The sequence below is a fragment of the Rhinolophus ferrumequinum genome, chromosome 9, assembly GCF_004115265.2.
Source record: "Rhinolophus ferrumequinum isolate MPI-CBG mRhiFer1 chromosome 9, mRhiFer1_v1.p, whole genome shotgun sequence".
Classification (NCBI taxonomy): domain Eukaryota; kingdom Metazoa; phylum Chordata; class Mammalia; order Chiroptera; family Rhinolophidae; genus Rhinolophus; species Rhinolophus ferrumequinum.
Window position 1 is genome coordinate 14797910 of NC_046292.1, and position 16164 is coordinate 14814073.

At 56.1% G+C, this 16164-nt stretch overlaps 1 protein-coding gene across 1 annotated transcript in view; it reads right to left on the reverse strand.

The window, feature by feature from the left end:
• HSPG2 (heparan sulfate proteoglycan 2) overlaps window positions 1-16164 on the reverse strand; it is a 98142-nt gene that overhangs the window by 52434 nt on the left and 29544 nt on the right. Inside the window, exons 2-13 of the mRNA XM_033113772.1 lie at window positions 13035-13170; window positions 12433-12477; window positions 7435-7544; window positions 7275-7333; window positions 6810-6970; window positions 5119-5247; window positions 4613-4867; window positions 4402-4521; window positions 2150-2281; window positions 1843-1987; window positions 1598-1749; window positions 1354-1500 (exon numbers count right to left, since the gene is read on the reverse strand). Coding sequence (XP_032969663.1) covers window positions 1354-1500; window positions 1598-1749; window positions 1843-1987; window positions 2150-2281; window positions 4402-4521; window positions 4613-4867; window positions 5119-5247; window positions 6810-6970; window positions 7275-7333; window positions 7435-7544; window positions 12433-12477; window positions 13035-13170 — 1591 coding nt within the window. The remainder of the gene's footprint in view (window positions 1-1353; window positions 1501-1597; window positions 1750-1842; window positions 1988-2149; window positions 2282-4401; window positions 4522-4612; window positions 4868-5118; window positions 5248-6809; window positions 6971-7274; window positions 7334-7434; window positions 7545-12432; window positions 12478-13034; window positions 13171-16164) is intronic.

Here is a 16164-nt window from a genome sequence, read left to right on the forward strand (position 1 = left end):
CTGCCAATAGCTTTTCTCCTTAATCTTAAATATGCCCCTGCAACCCTGGAGGAGTCCAGCCCCTCATGTGCAGAATGACCACACACAGCCGCCAAGACCAGGCGAAAGGGCCCCACGCCTGCCTTCCTCCCTCCCTTCCAGGGATGTTTTTTGCCCCCTCTTTATCCACGTACAGACCACCTACTCGCCCTGGAATCCCCGCCCACCCTGATTATCCTGATTCTAATCGGACAGGCCTGAGTTCCAGTTCTGCCTTTAAAGATCTGTGTGACCCCATGGAAGCCCCACAACCTGTCAGAGGCTTGGGGTCCTCATAGGAAAACAGTAAAAACAGCCCCAACCTTGCCAGGACTATAGACTGTGGGAGTCAATCCCCAGTGCCAACTACGTGTGGTGGTCATGGCCATTATTATTCTAAATATACTGGGGGACAACTTCGGGGGGTAATTATGTTTTACGAGTCACTTTGAGGTTCCTCAGCCAACGAAGGGACATAACAGGCAACGTGTGTTGAGCGCTTACTGTGTCAGGTGCCAACCCTCCACTTGCATTTATTTAATCAACTATGATGAAGGAAATGAGATGAGGGGCTGCTTGCCATCAGGTGGTAAATGACAGGCTGGGACTTGAACCCTGGAGTGTCTGATGTCGGGGCCCATGCCATTTTGTTTCTCAGAGCTAGAGAGAACTGAGTCCAGATGCCTGCTTTTATGTTTGGGAATACAGGCCCAGAGAAGCCAAGAGACTTGCCCAAAGTCACACAGTCAGGAACTGGTGAAGCTGGAGGTCAGCCTCAGGCTAAGAAGATGCCAAAACCTGGGCTCCAAAACCTGGTGCACTGGGGACAACGGCACCTCTCGGCCTGCCAGGATGAGGATAATGAGGACGACATTAGGACATACTTACTGGGCACTTACCATGGGCCGAGCACTATTCAGAGGCTAACATATTAACCCATTAAGTCCTTACAACAACCCGGGAGGTATTTTCTCCCCATTTTATAGATGAGAAAACTGAGACCCAAGTTAGGCACTTGACCAAGGGCACACAGGCAGTAAGGATCAGAGTCAGGATCTGAACCAGAAATCTGGCTCCAGGGCCCATTTTCTTCACAACCTGAAGCGGGCAAACATCAAGTGTGGATCTGACTTTTCCTAAGAAATATGCTTGTTTCCCCCCCCCCCCCCCCCCGAAACGCTCTTCTCACGGGTCTCAGCATTTCTTCAGCAACCCTGTGTCCCTCCCGCACCTGGCCCCACGTGTCCAGCACATGCTGCTTTCCCGTGTCTACCTTCTCTCTAAGCTGGCTGGAACCTGGTGCCCACCACAGCGCCCGCCCACCCGCCAACACACCCTTGAAGTCACCGGGCTGGTCGAAGCGTAGCCGGATCTGGTCTCGGAAGCGGCGGCTGCTCTGGCACACGTTGGTGACGCCAAAGCAGAAGCAGGGCAGGCAGGAGGCGCTGTGCTCCAGGTAGAAGTGCCCATCGGGGCAGGGCCCTGCTGGGCGGCACAGAAGTGGGTTGTTGCCGGCCCCCCAGCAGGCAGCCCTGGCTCCAGACCCTGTGCCCAGTGCCCACCGGCCTGTTGGTGGTACCTCGCTGAGGAACGAGCTCCAGGACACCGTCCGGAATGCCGAACACCATGCCTCGGGCGTTTATAGCCTCACAGGTATAGGCACCCTGGTCTGCCTCCTTCACGTCTCGGATGGTCAGTGTGCTACGGCCTCCCTCGCTGGTCACTGTCACCCTGGCGGGCCCCGAAGCAGAGGCGGGTTTAGACCTGGGCCACTGGCTCAGCCTCCCCTACAGTCCCAGCCTCCACCCAGGCCCAGAGCTGCACCTGGGATGAGAGGGAATGTGGCCCCAGTTGAGCCGCCAGTTGATGATGGGGGTGGGGACGCCGATGGCCACACAGGTGAAGGTCACTGTCTGGCCCCGGGAAGCCTGGATTGACTCCTGGGGAGGGGTCACCACCTGGGGGGGCACTGGGAGACGGGAGTAGGAGTGAGGGGTGTGAGGGGCAAAGGGAGGAGTAGGGGGAACGGCTCAGCGGAGTCAGGCAGGAGAGAGTCAAGGCTAAGACTGTGGACAGGGGTACCTGGAACCCAGCCCAGGGCCCCCAGCTCGCCCCCCAGCTCCCTGCTCACTGCAGCCAAACTCGTCACTGTGGTCAAGACAGTCGTTCTCCTCATCACAGTGGAAGCTGGCCGAGATGCACTTGTTCGTGGAGACACAGCGGAACTGCGTGGGCCCGCACACGTCCTCAGGGCGCTTGGCAGCTAGGGGACAGAGCCAGGTGGTGTTGGCAGCAGGCACTGCCCTTAGGAAGGACCACCTCCACTTCTGACCTGTGCCCACAGCCCATCCTGTCCACCTTCCCCAGGTGTTCCCAAGATCTTGCTCTCTCATCTCGCCTACATGACACACAGCTGCCCTGACCAGACCCAGACGCTGCTGCCACAATGCTGCCCACAATGTCAGTCACCAGTCTTCCATCAAGCAGCTCGTCACGTTACCCTGACCTCCCCTCCCCCACCCCCACCCCCATACACTCACTCACTCCACCTGCATTCCCCAAAACAGTTACATCTGGCAGGTCACAGTCACTCAGTTCCTCCCATAGTTGGCCACCCTCAGAAACCAAGGCCCCTGTCAAAGGCACAGCCAAAGTGGCTGGTATCTCGAGACTCTGGGTACTACCCAGGGCAGTTCTCTACTGGAAAGGCCTTGCAAGGGGCCTGCGCAGCCCAGACTTTGCTGCTCTGTCCCCCTCTCACTGGCCCAGGGGAGGCACCTGACCTGAGGCACCAGCTGTGGACTGGCCAGAGGCCTACAGTTGGCCTGGCGCCAGGCCTGGGCCCCAGCTAGGCGTTTCTACTAGATGTGACTGACATTCTTCTTCGGGGAGACTGAGCTTGGGACAGACACACAGACAGGAAAGGAGAGGGTAGAGTGGTACAGGAGTGGAGGCCACGCTTCCACAGAGAAGGAACTGAGAGGAGGCCAGGAGGTAGCTGTCTACTGACACTTCCTCAGGGGCCTCTGTCCTGCTACTCTACAAGCCCCCAAAGCCAGCCAGCTTGCACGTTCTCTGTCCTGAGCGCTGTCAACAAGGCCTTCCTCTGACTGTTTCCCAGCAAAGCCTCTGAGAAGGGCTTTTCAACGACAGCCCTCAGTGACTTTCTCTCTCCCCGGGGGCCATGTTGTCCAGCGAGCTTAGAGCCACAGGAAGGTCATCATAACACTGCCAGGCTGAGGCATGATGTGGCCTCGCTGCCGTGTTTACTTTGGAGTAGGGCAGGTGAGGGAAGGCAAAAAGAAGCTGCACCAGCGGACAGCACACAGGTCATCGTGCACTTAGACATGTGACCCACGATCACAGAGAAATGGGTTGAAGATTATCCTCAATCTCACTTCGAAGGACAGGCCACATGAGATGCTATCCAATGTGGTCTCTGACTCCAACCTCACCCACTGAACAGTCATAATGCCTATAACATTGGCTAGATTGATGGATGTCAGATGGAAAGGAGGGCAATGGCTAGATGAAAGGCTGGCAGGTGGACAGGAGGGAGGAACGACGTTGGCTATATGGATAGATGGATGGATGGACAGGGAGCAGAAAAGAAAGACGAGGGATGGATGATAAATGGATAGAGAGATGGATGGGAGGAAGGATGTTGAACAAATGGATGGGTGGACAGATGGACAATGGATGGTGGGATGATATATAGAGAGCTGGAAAATGGATAGTGAATGGACGGGATGATGAATGGATGGCGAGATAGATCGGAGGAAGGATGTTGAAGAGATGCGTGGATGAAGAGCTGTGCAGATAGAGAGACAACAGATGGACGGATAGTCAGATAAATGGGTGGGTGGATAGATGGATGGGAGGAAAGAAGAATGTCGGACAGATGGATGGAAGGACAGGTGGACAATGGATGGTTGAATGGATAGGTGGATAAGAGCTGGGATGACGGAGGGACAAATAAATAAGAATCAGTTCTAGGTGAAAATCCTCTCGGCCCACATGGGGAAGGCTTTGACACACACACACACATCAAGGACACCATATCAAGGCCCTCTGGTGTATCAAGCCCTCTTAACCACTTATTTGAGCCACACACGAGGACAAATACCAAAGACAAGATTCATGGTAACAAAAATAAAGAAATACAGAGACATGAATCACGGGCAGGCTGGCAGTACTGCTTGCTACAAAGGGCAGCTCAGAGCAAAAGGCCCTCGTTGTTGGGGTCAGAGGGAGATACACTCTAAAGTTTGTCCCCAGGGTCTGCCTCACTCAGCCAGGGAATGCAAACAAACCTGCCCCAGAGGGGATGGGACGGGGCAGGGAGTGCGAGGCGTGGGCCCCGGTGCAGCCTGGGACACTCACGGCAGTCGGCTTCATCGGTGCGGTCGTCACAGTCAGGGTCGCCATCGCAGCGCCACAGCTTGAGGACACAGTGCCCGTTGCCACAGGCGAACTCGTTGGGCTCACAGGGCGGAGTGGGTTCTGGGTGGACCAGGCAGGGTTCAGCCAGAGACCCTCCCGCAGCCAGCGTCCCCGCCCCCTGCGCCCCCCACACCCCCCGCGCCGTCCTCACCACAGCCCAGCTCGTCACTGCCGTCCTTGCAGTCCTCTTGCCCATCGCAGACATAGGCTTTGGGGATGCAGTGCCCGCTGCGGCACTTGGCCTCATGGGGCCCACAGGGCAGGGGCCTGGGAGTCTCGGGGAACAGAGGCTGGGGAGCGGGGGTGACTGGTAGCTGCCGCGCGGGGGTTGCCTCTGGCTGGGGAAGTATAGTTGATGTCTCTGCCAGAAGGGGTGGGATGGAGCTGAACTCGGGGACTGGCTCCTCTGTGGACAGAGCCCACTTGACATTGGCAGGGAAGGGTGGCTCCTCCCCCGACCCCCCAACAATGCCCAGGCCCTCCCTGCCACAGCTAATGCCCCTGGCCCTGTTATCACCCTTCCGTGTCCCTGCCCACCTCCCTCAGACCCCTCTGCCTGCACCAAAACATCACAGCCCGGACTGACTTGGAGGCCCAGGCACAGCCTGACCTTCCCCTGGCGTCTGCAGGCCACTGTGCCCCCAGATAGACTCTCACCACAATCGAGCTCATCAGACATGTCCCTGCAGTCAGGCCTCCGGTCGCAGCGATACTCCAGGGCCACACATTCATTGTGGCTGTGGCAGGCAAACTCGTTCTCGGCGCAGACTCTCGAGACATGGGGCACTGTGGGGTTGGAGGGAGTCAGAGAGGCAGGTGGAAGGTTGTGGAAGGTCGTACGGACGGCACAGGCACTGCAGGGCTGGCAGTGGGCTGGTGCCCTGCATCAGGCCATGTGATTTCTGGCAGACTCAGCGAGGGCAAGGAACACGTGGTATTCACATCCATAGCACACACTGGACATGGATATGTAGCAGTAGCCTCACCCAGCCCTAACACAGACCCCACACAGTTAACATGCCACATACATGCAACCACATCACACACAAGCAAGCCACAACCTGGTCCAGCAAGGACAAAGAGGAAGGGGAGAAGGGGTGGCTGGTGAGCTATGCCCAGCCATCTTGCCCTCATCCTTCCTTCCCCTCCATCCGTTAACTTTAGTTACCCAGCTGGGCCTGGGTCTGGCTTACACTCTCACCTGGTGTCACTGCGACCGCCACAGCGGCCAAGGGGGGCGGGGGTGTCTGTGCTGGAAAGGAAGGTGTGATCAGCAGCCATCCCACCTGGGACCTGGGAGCTGCAGGGCTGCAGGGCTGAGCCAGGCCCATCCTACCATCCCTAGCTAGGAAGATTGACTGAAAAGTGGGCTGGACCCCCAGCCATCTTCAGACCTGGGCCTGGGGATGTTAAAAGAATGAACTCCATCTCCAGGTTTTAAGTGCAGCATGAGGGAGGTAACGGTTTCACTATTTTTTTCTGGTTGGGTTACACCATGGTAGGGATGGAGTTTGTTCAGTTCTGGGTTCCACTGAGTCAGAGATGGTAACATGCTGGAACCTTCCCAGGAGAGGGGATTGAGATGGAGACAGGGCTGAGACCTGTAACATGTGAGGAATGAACTGGGACTGTTTGGCCTACAGAAGAAAAGACGCAGGGAGACACAGGGTGAAGCGAAAAGAACCCTGAGCCAACTGGTAGCAAGGAGGCCAGGCCTTTGCATCTAACAGCTGTGTGACTTTGGGCCAATTAACTAATCTCTCTGAGCCTCAGGTTTCTCATCTATTTCTCATTTTATCTCGTCACAGATTCTGGAAAGACTGGCATAGACACAGGTTTACACTCTGGCTTTTCCATGATTTGAGTGTGTGGATTTGGACAAGCCATTTTTCCTGTCTGGGCCTCATTACCCTCATCTCTCATACAGGAGGAATAATATCTACTTCGCAGGAATTCTTGGGAAGACTGAATGGGAGGCTGTATATAAGGGCCTTACAGAGTGCTTAGTATATAGTCAGAGCTCAGTAAATAATTGTTGGTAATTAGTAAACACAAAGGTGTTTTACACCTGAAAGTACTACATGAAGAAAGGAATTATTAACTTATTGTCACTGTATAGAGGTCGACAGAGAGCAGAAATTGGGCCTAATGGTTAGAAGAAACAGATTATGCTCACCCCAAGCCAAGATGGCATAGATTGATGGGTCAGACTCCTAAGGTGGTGAGCTCCCTGTCCCTAGTGGTGTGCAAGCCCAAGCAAACAAAGCCCCTGGTGGGGACACTCGAAGGGGGCCCACACGAGTCCAAGAAACTGGAGGAGGTGACCCCAGGCTCCAGGAAGGGCTCACCTGTGCCCAGGCGTCGAAACTGGAATCCTTGGGGAGAGGTGACGTAGGAGGCGATGGAGCCGCTGGAGATGACTGTGTGCAGCACCTCCTGAATCTGAGCCCCGTCCGCATTCCCCTCGGAGCCCACATCCAACTCCACAAAGACCCAGCCGTCCAGCTCCCTAGGGACGGGCAGGGGACAGGGGAGCAGGGTGAGGAAGATGGCTAAGGTCTCAGCGCCTCCCTCGGCCCCCTGCCGGCCTGCTGCGTGGGCCGGATCGTTTGACCCCTGCCCTGCTATCCCTCAAGCAGGGCAAGTGAAGGTTCCAATTGTGCCCCCATCAGTTCCTACATTTCCACCAGTAGAGATTCACCGATTAGGTCTGTCCTGTGTCTCCTCTTGGCACCCAGGCTTTCCCCCCAGCCTTGTCAGCTCCCTCTGGGTTACCCCTCATCCCTCGGCAGCCCCCAGGGCACCCTTCTCACTTGATGAATACCACACTGACAATCTGGTCTCCCGGAATCTTCAAGTATTCTGACTCCAGCTGGGGAAAGACACAGCACCATCAGCCTCTAGAGACCTTCATGTCATCCTCAGCCCTGCCCTGCCACCCACAGTGAGCCCCCCAGAGCCCCTTCACCTCACCGTGTCTACCACAGCCTCGGACACCTCTCGGAATGCCTCAGAGCTTGCATCCTCCAGCTGAGGGCTGTATTCGATGGAGCGAGTGAAATTCACCAGGGCTCGGAAATAAACTGTAGGAAGGAGAGGGGGGATCACCATGAAGGGCCCAGGCTGGCATTTCACGATCTCAGGAAACCAGGCCAGTGGGTGGAAACGGGGGGATGGTCCCCAGAGGCCTCTTGCTGAGGCTGACATGTATGTGCCTGCAGCTATGCCCAGAACTGCCCCTATTAGCACACACAGCAGTGGCACTGGCTGGCCTGCCGAAGGGTCAAAGCCGAGGCTCACCCTTGAGTGAGGGGCTTCAACCAACTGGGAAAATGGCCTGATCCAGAAACCAAGCGATGGTGCAGAAAGGGAGACCTCCATCGGAAGGCTGGACAAGAAAGGGCTTCCAGGGGAGTGACCATGATATGTTTTCCCACTCTTCCCTGGCCAGTTCCTACTCATCCCTCAGGGCTCAACGCAAGCATCACCTCCTCCAAGAAGATTGCCTGAACTGCCCTCCTCCCCCAACCTTCTCTGGGTTAGAGACCCCCTCCTCTGCGCTCCTCCAGCCCCTCTGCTTCTCCTTTCAGAGCACCTTCTACCCCACATCACATGGATCCTGCCTGGGTACACATGGACCACAGAGCCTCATCATGAAAATCGTGGGTTCTGAGGTCAGCCACACCTTAGGCAGTGACCTCATCTCTCTGAGCTTCTGTTTCCTCCTCGGTCAAATGGGGACATTAATGACACTTATCACACTGGGTTGCACAGGGAATAAAAGATATCATGCTTACATGCACCACCTCCCCGTGCACTTAGATACAGCACCTGGCATGGAGCAAGCACTAGAGAATCTCTACGCTAGACTATAAACTTGATGGGGGGAACCAAGGATCTCATTCACCAGTGCTTGCATAGCACCTGGCACATAGTAGGGGCCTAATAAGTGATGGCTGAATCAATTCCTATCAGATTGGTGTGTGCATCCACATAGAACTATTGTTTCTTGAGCACCTACTACGCACAGTTTATACACATTAAATCTCATAATGTTCATTGAATATAGAAATTATGAATATGAGTTGCAAATTAATCATATATATGTGTATACACACATACACACACACAGTGCTTAGAAAAAAGCCTGGCACTGATAGTAGTAGATGCTGAATCAATCCATACCGTATGCCTATGGTTTACATAGACTGGTGTGTACACACACACCCACACACAAGATCATTTCTGGAGCACCTATTATGTACAAGATTGTTTATGCACTAATTCTCATCATATGCATGAATTAAGATGTACATTATAAACAGTGAGTTGACATGAGTTACAAATGAGTTTAAAATATGTACAAAGTGCTTAGCACAGAGCCTGGCACACAGTAGGTGCAATATAATACAAACTATTACCATATGAGAGGTAGTGTTTAAGTGGTTCAAAGCTCAGCCTCTGGAGCAAAATTGCCAGTTATAGCCCTGTGACCTTGAGCAAGTTACTTAACCTAAGACTCAGTTTTCTTATCTATAAAATGGGGACAATAGTAGTGCCCACCCAGAGGGCTAGTGTGAGGATTAAGTAAGTGAACAAATGTAAGATGCTTATAACAGTGTCTGGCGCATACGAGGGGCTGCACAGTTTCGCTGTAATTACTCTCTGGTCTTTACAACGAACCTGAGGAATTTGCTTTTATTTCTTCCCAACTCAGGGATGCATTCATTGTTTTAACAAATCTATATTGAGGGCCTACTGTATGACAGGCAGTGTTCTATAGGCAGGGCAGATAGCAGTGAACTCCACAAAAGATAATTCCCATCCCCATGGAGGTCACTTTTTAGTGAGAGGAGGAAGGAAATGAAACACATGAGCGAGGAATTTATGGAGGTGGGCGGCTGCTTTCGCCGGGTGGCCAGGGAAGGCCTCTCCTAAAAAGGGATGCTTGGAGGAAGGGAAGCTATCTGGGAGGGTAGCATTCCAGGCTGAGGGAATAACAGCTGCAAAGTCCCTGAGGCAGAAGTGGGCTTGCAGAGGTGACAGATGACCAGCATATAGGAGGCAGAACAGACAGTGGCATCAGCTGGCCAGACTGTAAGGCCTGTCCTCCTCCCTCTTCACTCTGCCAAGCCCACAGGTGTCCACGCCCTCCCAGAGCCAAGATGCTTTCCCTCTGTGGCTCGGGCTGAGCAAGCCCCACGGGGATCAAGCAAGGTACAGGAGTGGACTCCTACCCCAAGAGAGGGTGCTTGTGAGGGCAGTCTTGCCTGCTCTGAGCCACAGGGACAGTGCCGGCCTCCTGGGTACCAGGTGGGCGGGGTTCTGGGGGCTGGAGTGTGGGGGCCATGAGCTTGGCCACAGAGGCCCCTTGTGAGCGGGCACAGAGGCCCATTGAGAGTCCCCCCACCCTGGGCCCTGGCCTCAGCCCCGCGGCACGGCGCGGGCGAGGAGGCCAGGCCTCTGCCCAGGAATGTGCCCGATTCCGGGGGAGGGGCCGGGGCTCCACAAAGCCTCTTTCTACTCAGGCCTGGGAAGGGCATGGACCCTCCAGCCTGACCCCACTACCAGCCTTCTCCCAGATCAGGGGCAGGTCAGGGTGAGCCCCCTCTATATCCCACTCTGAGCTGTGTCCCTGCAGCCCGTGCCTGAGGGTTAGAGCAGAAGGCGAGGCCTGCCTGTTTCAGGAACCAGCCCCCAGAGCTGAGGGTGCTGGAAGGCAGTGGTGCTGCCCGGGGGTGGGAATGTTTGCTGGGTGCCTGCCCCGGCCAGCCAGCCGGGGCCTGCCTCCTGGCCCTGCTGCTGGAGAGCTCCCTGAGGGATAGAAGGCCCAGAGCTGTCCTGCACCCACGGCGGGGTGGGGGATACAGGCTATCTCACCTGCTCCCCATGCTCAGTCCCTGCTCACCAGAACTCCCACACACCCAGGCTCCCCAAACCCCAGCCCTGGGTCCCTCTGGGTCCCTTGGGTAGGCCCAGGATCGGCCAGTCCTGAGGTAGATGTACTTGCCTCCAGATTCCAGGGCCTTGTTCCCTGTGGGGTTGCTGCACCCATCCCTGCCCAACCAGTACTCTGTGGGGAAAACACCAGGCCTACCCCACTGTGTTCAGACTGAGTGACCAGATGGGGTCTGACTATGTCCTGAGCAGGGCAGGGAAGCAGGTGGGCCAGCTGGGACGGGGCACTGGCTGGCCTGGCCCCCGGACCCTGCCGGCTGGGTCTCCAGTGTGACAAAGTGCTGACTGGGAAGGAAAAGAAGAGGAAGGAAAAGGAATGAGAAGGGAAAGCTGGGAGAGAGGGTGGGGAGGGAGAGAAGGAGAATGAGTCCCCACCTGGCCGGCAGGTCACTTACTAAGAGGAGACTCCTCATCAGGCTCCAAGACCATCATGCCAGCCATGGGAGGATGGCCCAGGGGCGGCCCGGGGCCTGCAGAGTGGAGGAGCAGATGAGGAGGAGAGGAGCGACAGAGATGGAAGGAGGTGGAGAAAACCAAAGGGAGAGACAGAGACATGGAGAGAGAACGAGACGGACGGAGAGGCGGGAATGACAGACACAAAGAGATGGAGACAGACCCGGAGATGGAGACAGAGACGCAGAGAAAGTGGGGGCGGAGAATGAGAGAGAGAAGGCGAGGCAAAGGCAGAAGGGAGGGAAAAACAAAGAGAGATGGGGCAGAGATGGTGAGCCAGACAGACAGAGGAAGAAAGACACAGAATGAGACAGAGGGTGAGGCACAGACGAGAGAGACACAAAGGGTAGGAAGGAGACAGACCAGCGAGGGGAAGTGGGGGGCAGGAGAGACATGGAGACAGGTATCAAAGCAGGGCAGACAGAAGTGGGAAAGACAAGTCAGAAGATGGAAAGAAACTGGGTGAGGAGAGGTGGGCAGGAGCTATCAAGGAGGAGTCCATGGAATGCAGGTGGGGAGGTGGGCCAGGGCCACAGCCCTGACGAGGGAAGAGGAGAGGGGAGGAGCCATCTCAGGGGCTACATTCTGTTCTGGGGTTGGGCCAGGGCCCAGGCAGGGGACACAGCGCGGGATGGCCCCATCACGGTCAGGATGCCCCTTGCTTAGCAGCACAGGGAGGGCACTGCCCTTGGGCAAGGCTTAAGCGGACGTGCTGGGAATCAGGGACACACTTGCTGCCTGCCAGGCTGAGATTCAGCCCAGCTGCAGGGACCTGCCCCAAGGGCAGCCAGTCGGTGCCCGGGCTTGGGTCCAAAGGTTCGAAAGCCCCACATCTTCCTACAGATGGACTCTACCCACAAGGAAAGGCTCCTGCCCTGCTCTCAGGCCCTCCTCAGCTGCTACACCCCATCTTCACCCTTCTTCCACCCCTGGGCTCTCCTGCCCTCATAGCTGCTTCTCACAGTGGGGAGATGGACTGGTGAGGACGACTCAGAGTGGGCAGAGCTACTGCAGTGGGCAGCCCCAAGGGAGGGGCCGTAGGTATCTCCAAATGGACAGGGTGGACGGGACCAGGGCCTCCACAGGCAGGAGGCAGCTCCCTGGGACGCATCAGCACAGGTCATTCTGGGGTGTGAGCTGTGTGCCTAGGGCCCACCTGACACCCACTCCCAGGCCCCACCCAGCTCCCAGGTGTCCTATAGCCCTGCACAGACCTATATGTGGGAAAGCTTCAGGCGGTGTCTGAGTCCCAGGGGTTGCGAGGTCACAGTCAGGACGACTCCACTCAGGGGCCCACCCTCCTGTCTGCACTGGCCCAGCTAGGACGTCACCCTCTAGTGTTTGGATGCCCCTGAGAAGCCAGCAGAAGGGAGGTGACCCCACACTTGGAGAGGCCCAGGCTAGCCAGTTCACACAAGTGTCACTCAGGTATAAGACCACAGGCATGCAGGCCCAAGGAGTCCTCGAGGCCCTCAACCCCATCTCTGTGACTGGGAAGACCTGACTTGGGGCTTCCCCAAGGGCAGAATGGGAGCCTGCGCGACGCCCCCAGCAACTTACCCATCTGGAAGTCCCCACTACCTATGTCCCCGCTGCCCAGGTCATCTGCAAGCAAAAGAGAGACTTATTCAGCAATAGGAAACATTTGTTGAGTACCTACTGGGTGTCAGGCAGTGTTCTGGGCACATAATGTGGAAGGTCATAAAAACACAACTGTTACCTCCTCCCCACGCCTAGGGAGGGCTGGCCTGGAGAGGTAGGTCTGGAAGCCTCCATCAGAGAGGGTGTGAACCAAGGGCGGCTGGGTGGGAGGGGACAGGCCAGAATGGCCTCCAGGTGCGAGCAGGAGGACGGAGGGTAGGGATGGTAATCGCCCCCCACTGTGCATTGCCCACCACCTTCCCCAGCGGTCCTGACCATCCCGTGCCAGGAGGGGCCTGCCATAGCACAGGAACCGCCTCCAGCCCAGGGTCCCACAAGTTGTAAGTGGCGAATGCTGGGGTCACCGGGACCAGGGCTCAGGACACACACAGCTCTTACCCCATCTCTTGAGGGGCCACCTTGGGCAAGCTTCCCGGGGCCTCTTTAAGGCCCAGGGAGAAGAACCCCAACTCTGCCCTCCCCCCCAGTCCCACTCCCAGCCACCGGCAGCCTCTGCCCACCTCCAGAGGCTTCATCAGCCAGCAAGTCCTCGTCATCAGAAAGGTCTAAATAGCTCCAGCCAGCCCGGCCCACCGTGACCGTTTCTGCATCCTCGGGCAGGGACAATCCATCGTACGCCTTCAACCCGTGGGTCGTCTGTGGGAGACAAGACAGCCAACTGCATCACACTCTCCAGCTCCTGCCAAGCCCAGGACCCCTCCGCTCCCCTCAAGTGGGACCCAGGGTCCCACCCCAAAGCCCTCTCTCTAGTGGTTAAGTCAGTCAGAGTTGGTTTAGCTAAGAGAGTCAGGCTGGGGCTGAACCACTGTTTTGGACTCAGTTTCCCCAAATCCCATTAGCCCCTGGAGGCCTCTGAGCCCAAACCTACAAATACACCAAGTGAAGGAATCCTCAAACAAACAGACGAAATTCAAATCACTTTGGTAAGTGATGCCTCTTCTTTCTTTGGAGAAAGCAAGGGATATCCAGAACGTGAGTTAGCGGACAGGGGGACACAGGCAGGTAAAGGGAGACCTGGGCCAGCAAAGATGGAAACATGGGCAGGTGGAAGGTGGAGAAGGTCAGCTTGGGCGCAGGACAGAAGCAGAAACTGGGGGTGAGTCCATCAAAGCTGTGGCCTCCAACAGCAGCTCCCCTCAGGCCACCTTGGCCACCTCTTTCTGCCTCCGTCTGGACTCCACATCTCCAGGCCACAGGGAACACATTCCAGCCATGCTGGAAAATTAGTTCTGGCACTTTCTGCCGCACTCACAGGATCATCTGTGCAGAGGCAGGGGTGGAGCCCAGCAACTGGGCTGAGTGGGAGCAGGACAGGCGTGGTGTCAACTCCACGGGACCTCAGGCTGCTGCTGAGCCCAGCACAAGCTCCACCAGGGGCTGCTGAGACCCTGCACCCATCATACCTGCGTTTCTCGGGTGTGATGGTAGGGAATGTCTCTTTTCCTTAGACAAGATCGAGATGTATCCAAAGGAGTTTTACCAGATCACTGAGAGGAAAACAAACCTGGTGGAGCCTCAGAGCTTCCCGCCCCCACTCCACACCACCCCCCACCCCCCACCCCCCACACACAAGTGTGCATGGATTAACTGTGGTCCCATAACACACACCCAGCGCCAGATGGCCTGGCAGGAGCGCCTCATGCCCTGCCCTGGCCTCAGCCCTATCTGGGGAGACCAGCCCGGCTAGAAGGAAATGGTCTCACTTGTAAAAACCAAACCCAGCCCTGACTGGCTAGACGAGGTGGTGGCAGCAGGAGAAAGGCCCACGGAGAAGAGAAAACTGAAGAAACAGCCTGTCCCTCTCCCTCTCCACCCGGCAGTTTCACATAGTCCATGGCCGGGAGCCTCGGGCCTTTTCTCATGCGGGTGCCTCTGTCTGAATGCCCTTCCTTCCTTTGTGTAGCTGGCTAACTTCAATTCGTCCTCCAAAACTCAGCTAAACATCACCCACTCTAACTGCTCAGTCATAAAAAGGAATGAAGTACAGATACACATGGAACACGGAGGAACCTCGAACACATTATACTGAGTGAAAGAAGCCAGACACAAAAGTCTCCATACTGTCTGAAACTCTTGAGGGAAAATATCTAATCTATAGTGACAGAAAGATCGGTAGTTGCCTGGGACCAGGGGTGGTGTGGGGCTGCCCGGGAAGGGGCATAAGGGAGCCTTTTGGAGTGATGGCTCCCTGGGTACATACATCTCCTTCTCATGACTGAACTAGACACTCGAAACGGGTACATTTTATTGCACATAATTTACACTTCAATACAGATGACTAGAAAGAAAACTTCTGGGAGACTTTGTCCTGACTCCTTGCCCTTCCCAGCCACCTATACCCCTCGGCTGGGCTCATGCTGTACCTCTACTGGAAGAGAAGCACCTTGAGGGCAGGTACTGTGATTAATTCATCTCTAGCTTCTCAGCAATTGTGTTCAATACATGCATGAATGGATGGACAAAAACGTCATCACCTATTAATTCTAGCTGCTTCCTGAAGATGACTTGCTTCGAAGGTTCCAGCCACCTCCACAAGTCTACATGAGTCTCCCTTGCTAGGCTGGGAGCCCCCTGGGGGCAGGGGCTGGTGCCATTTGGTCATCTTTGGGTTTACAGTGCTACGAAACCTTGCGTAAGGCCTCCACTGACCACTTTATCCTTTGCTATGGCCTAACCCCCCTCCCCCCACAGTCCATGGGCAAACCCCTCCTTCTACTCCTTCTCCTCTCCCCACCCTCTCCCTCTAGACAAGTGCCCATCCCTGTCCTGGATGATCAGTGGACTTCCGGGCTGTGCCATGAGGTTCCCATCCAGGAGTGAGCTTTAGAACTCCCAGGAGACGGTGAGAAATAGATTCCTGGACTGCTTCTCAGAGCCACTGAGTCAGGCTCTCTCCACCCCCAGGCGGGAGGTGAGTCATGTAAGCTCAGGGGATTCTGACACTCACAAGGTCAGCGCCCCCCCCAGGGGTTCTCCCTCCTCCCCTGACTAGGGGTAGAGGGCAATGGGCCCTGACTGACCTAAGGGGAGTATGAGGCTAGGGCTGGTGCAGGGGCACCCACACTGGGCAGAGGAGGTTAGAGCGACAGGCTTGGCAACTCACCACCTGGGCAGGATTCTCTGTGTGCCATGGCCGTACCTTCCTCCTCCCCATGTAAGCAAGGCAGAAGGGGGCTGCATGGGACACAGAGATCCCTGGCACCCGCTAGACTCCAGACCGCTGTCTGGAAAGGAGAAAGAACTCTGGTGGTGAGGAAGGTTCAGAATTTCTCACAGGGAGGGAGAAGCTGGGGCGGGGGGTGGGGGAACTGGACAGGAAATAAATAGCAAAGTGAGATTCAGCTTGGAAAAAAATGCCCAGAACACACATCTGCAGTGAGAGGAGAGAGAGAATTCAGAGCACGTTGGGCCTGGACAGAAGCCCCTCCTACCCCAGGAACCCCAGGGAATGGGCCCTCTACATGCCAGCCTGCCCTTGCTTGCAGCCCCTTCCCCAGGAACCAAGGCTCTGGGGTCAGGTCAGGGCCTGCAGCAAGGGCCAAGCCAGCAAGAAGAGAGACTTCACTTGTGAAAAGCTGAAGATCAAAAGGTTCTAGCAGCTGTATTTCACATCTGGGAGGGGAGAGTAAG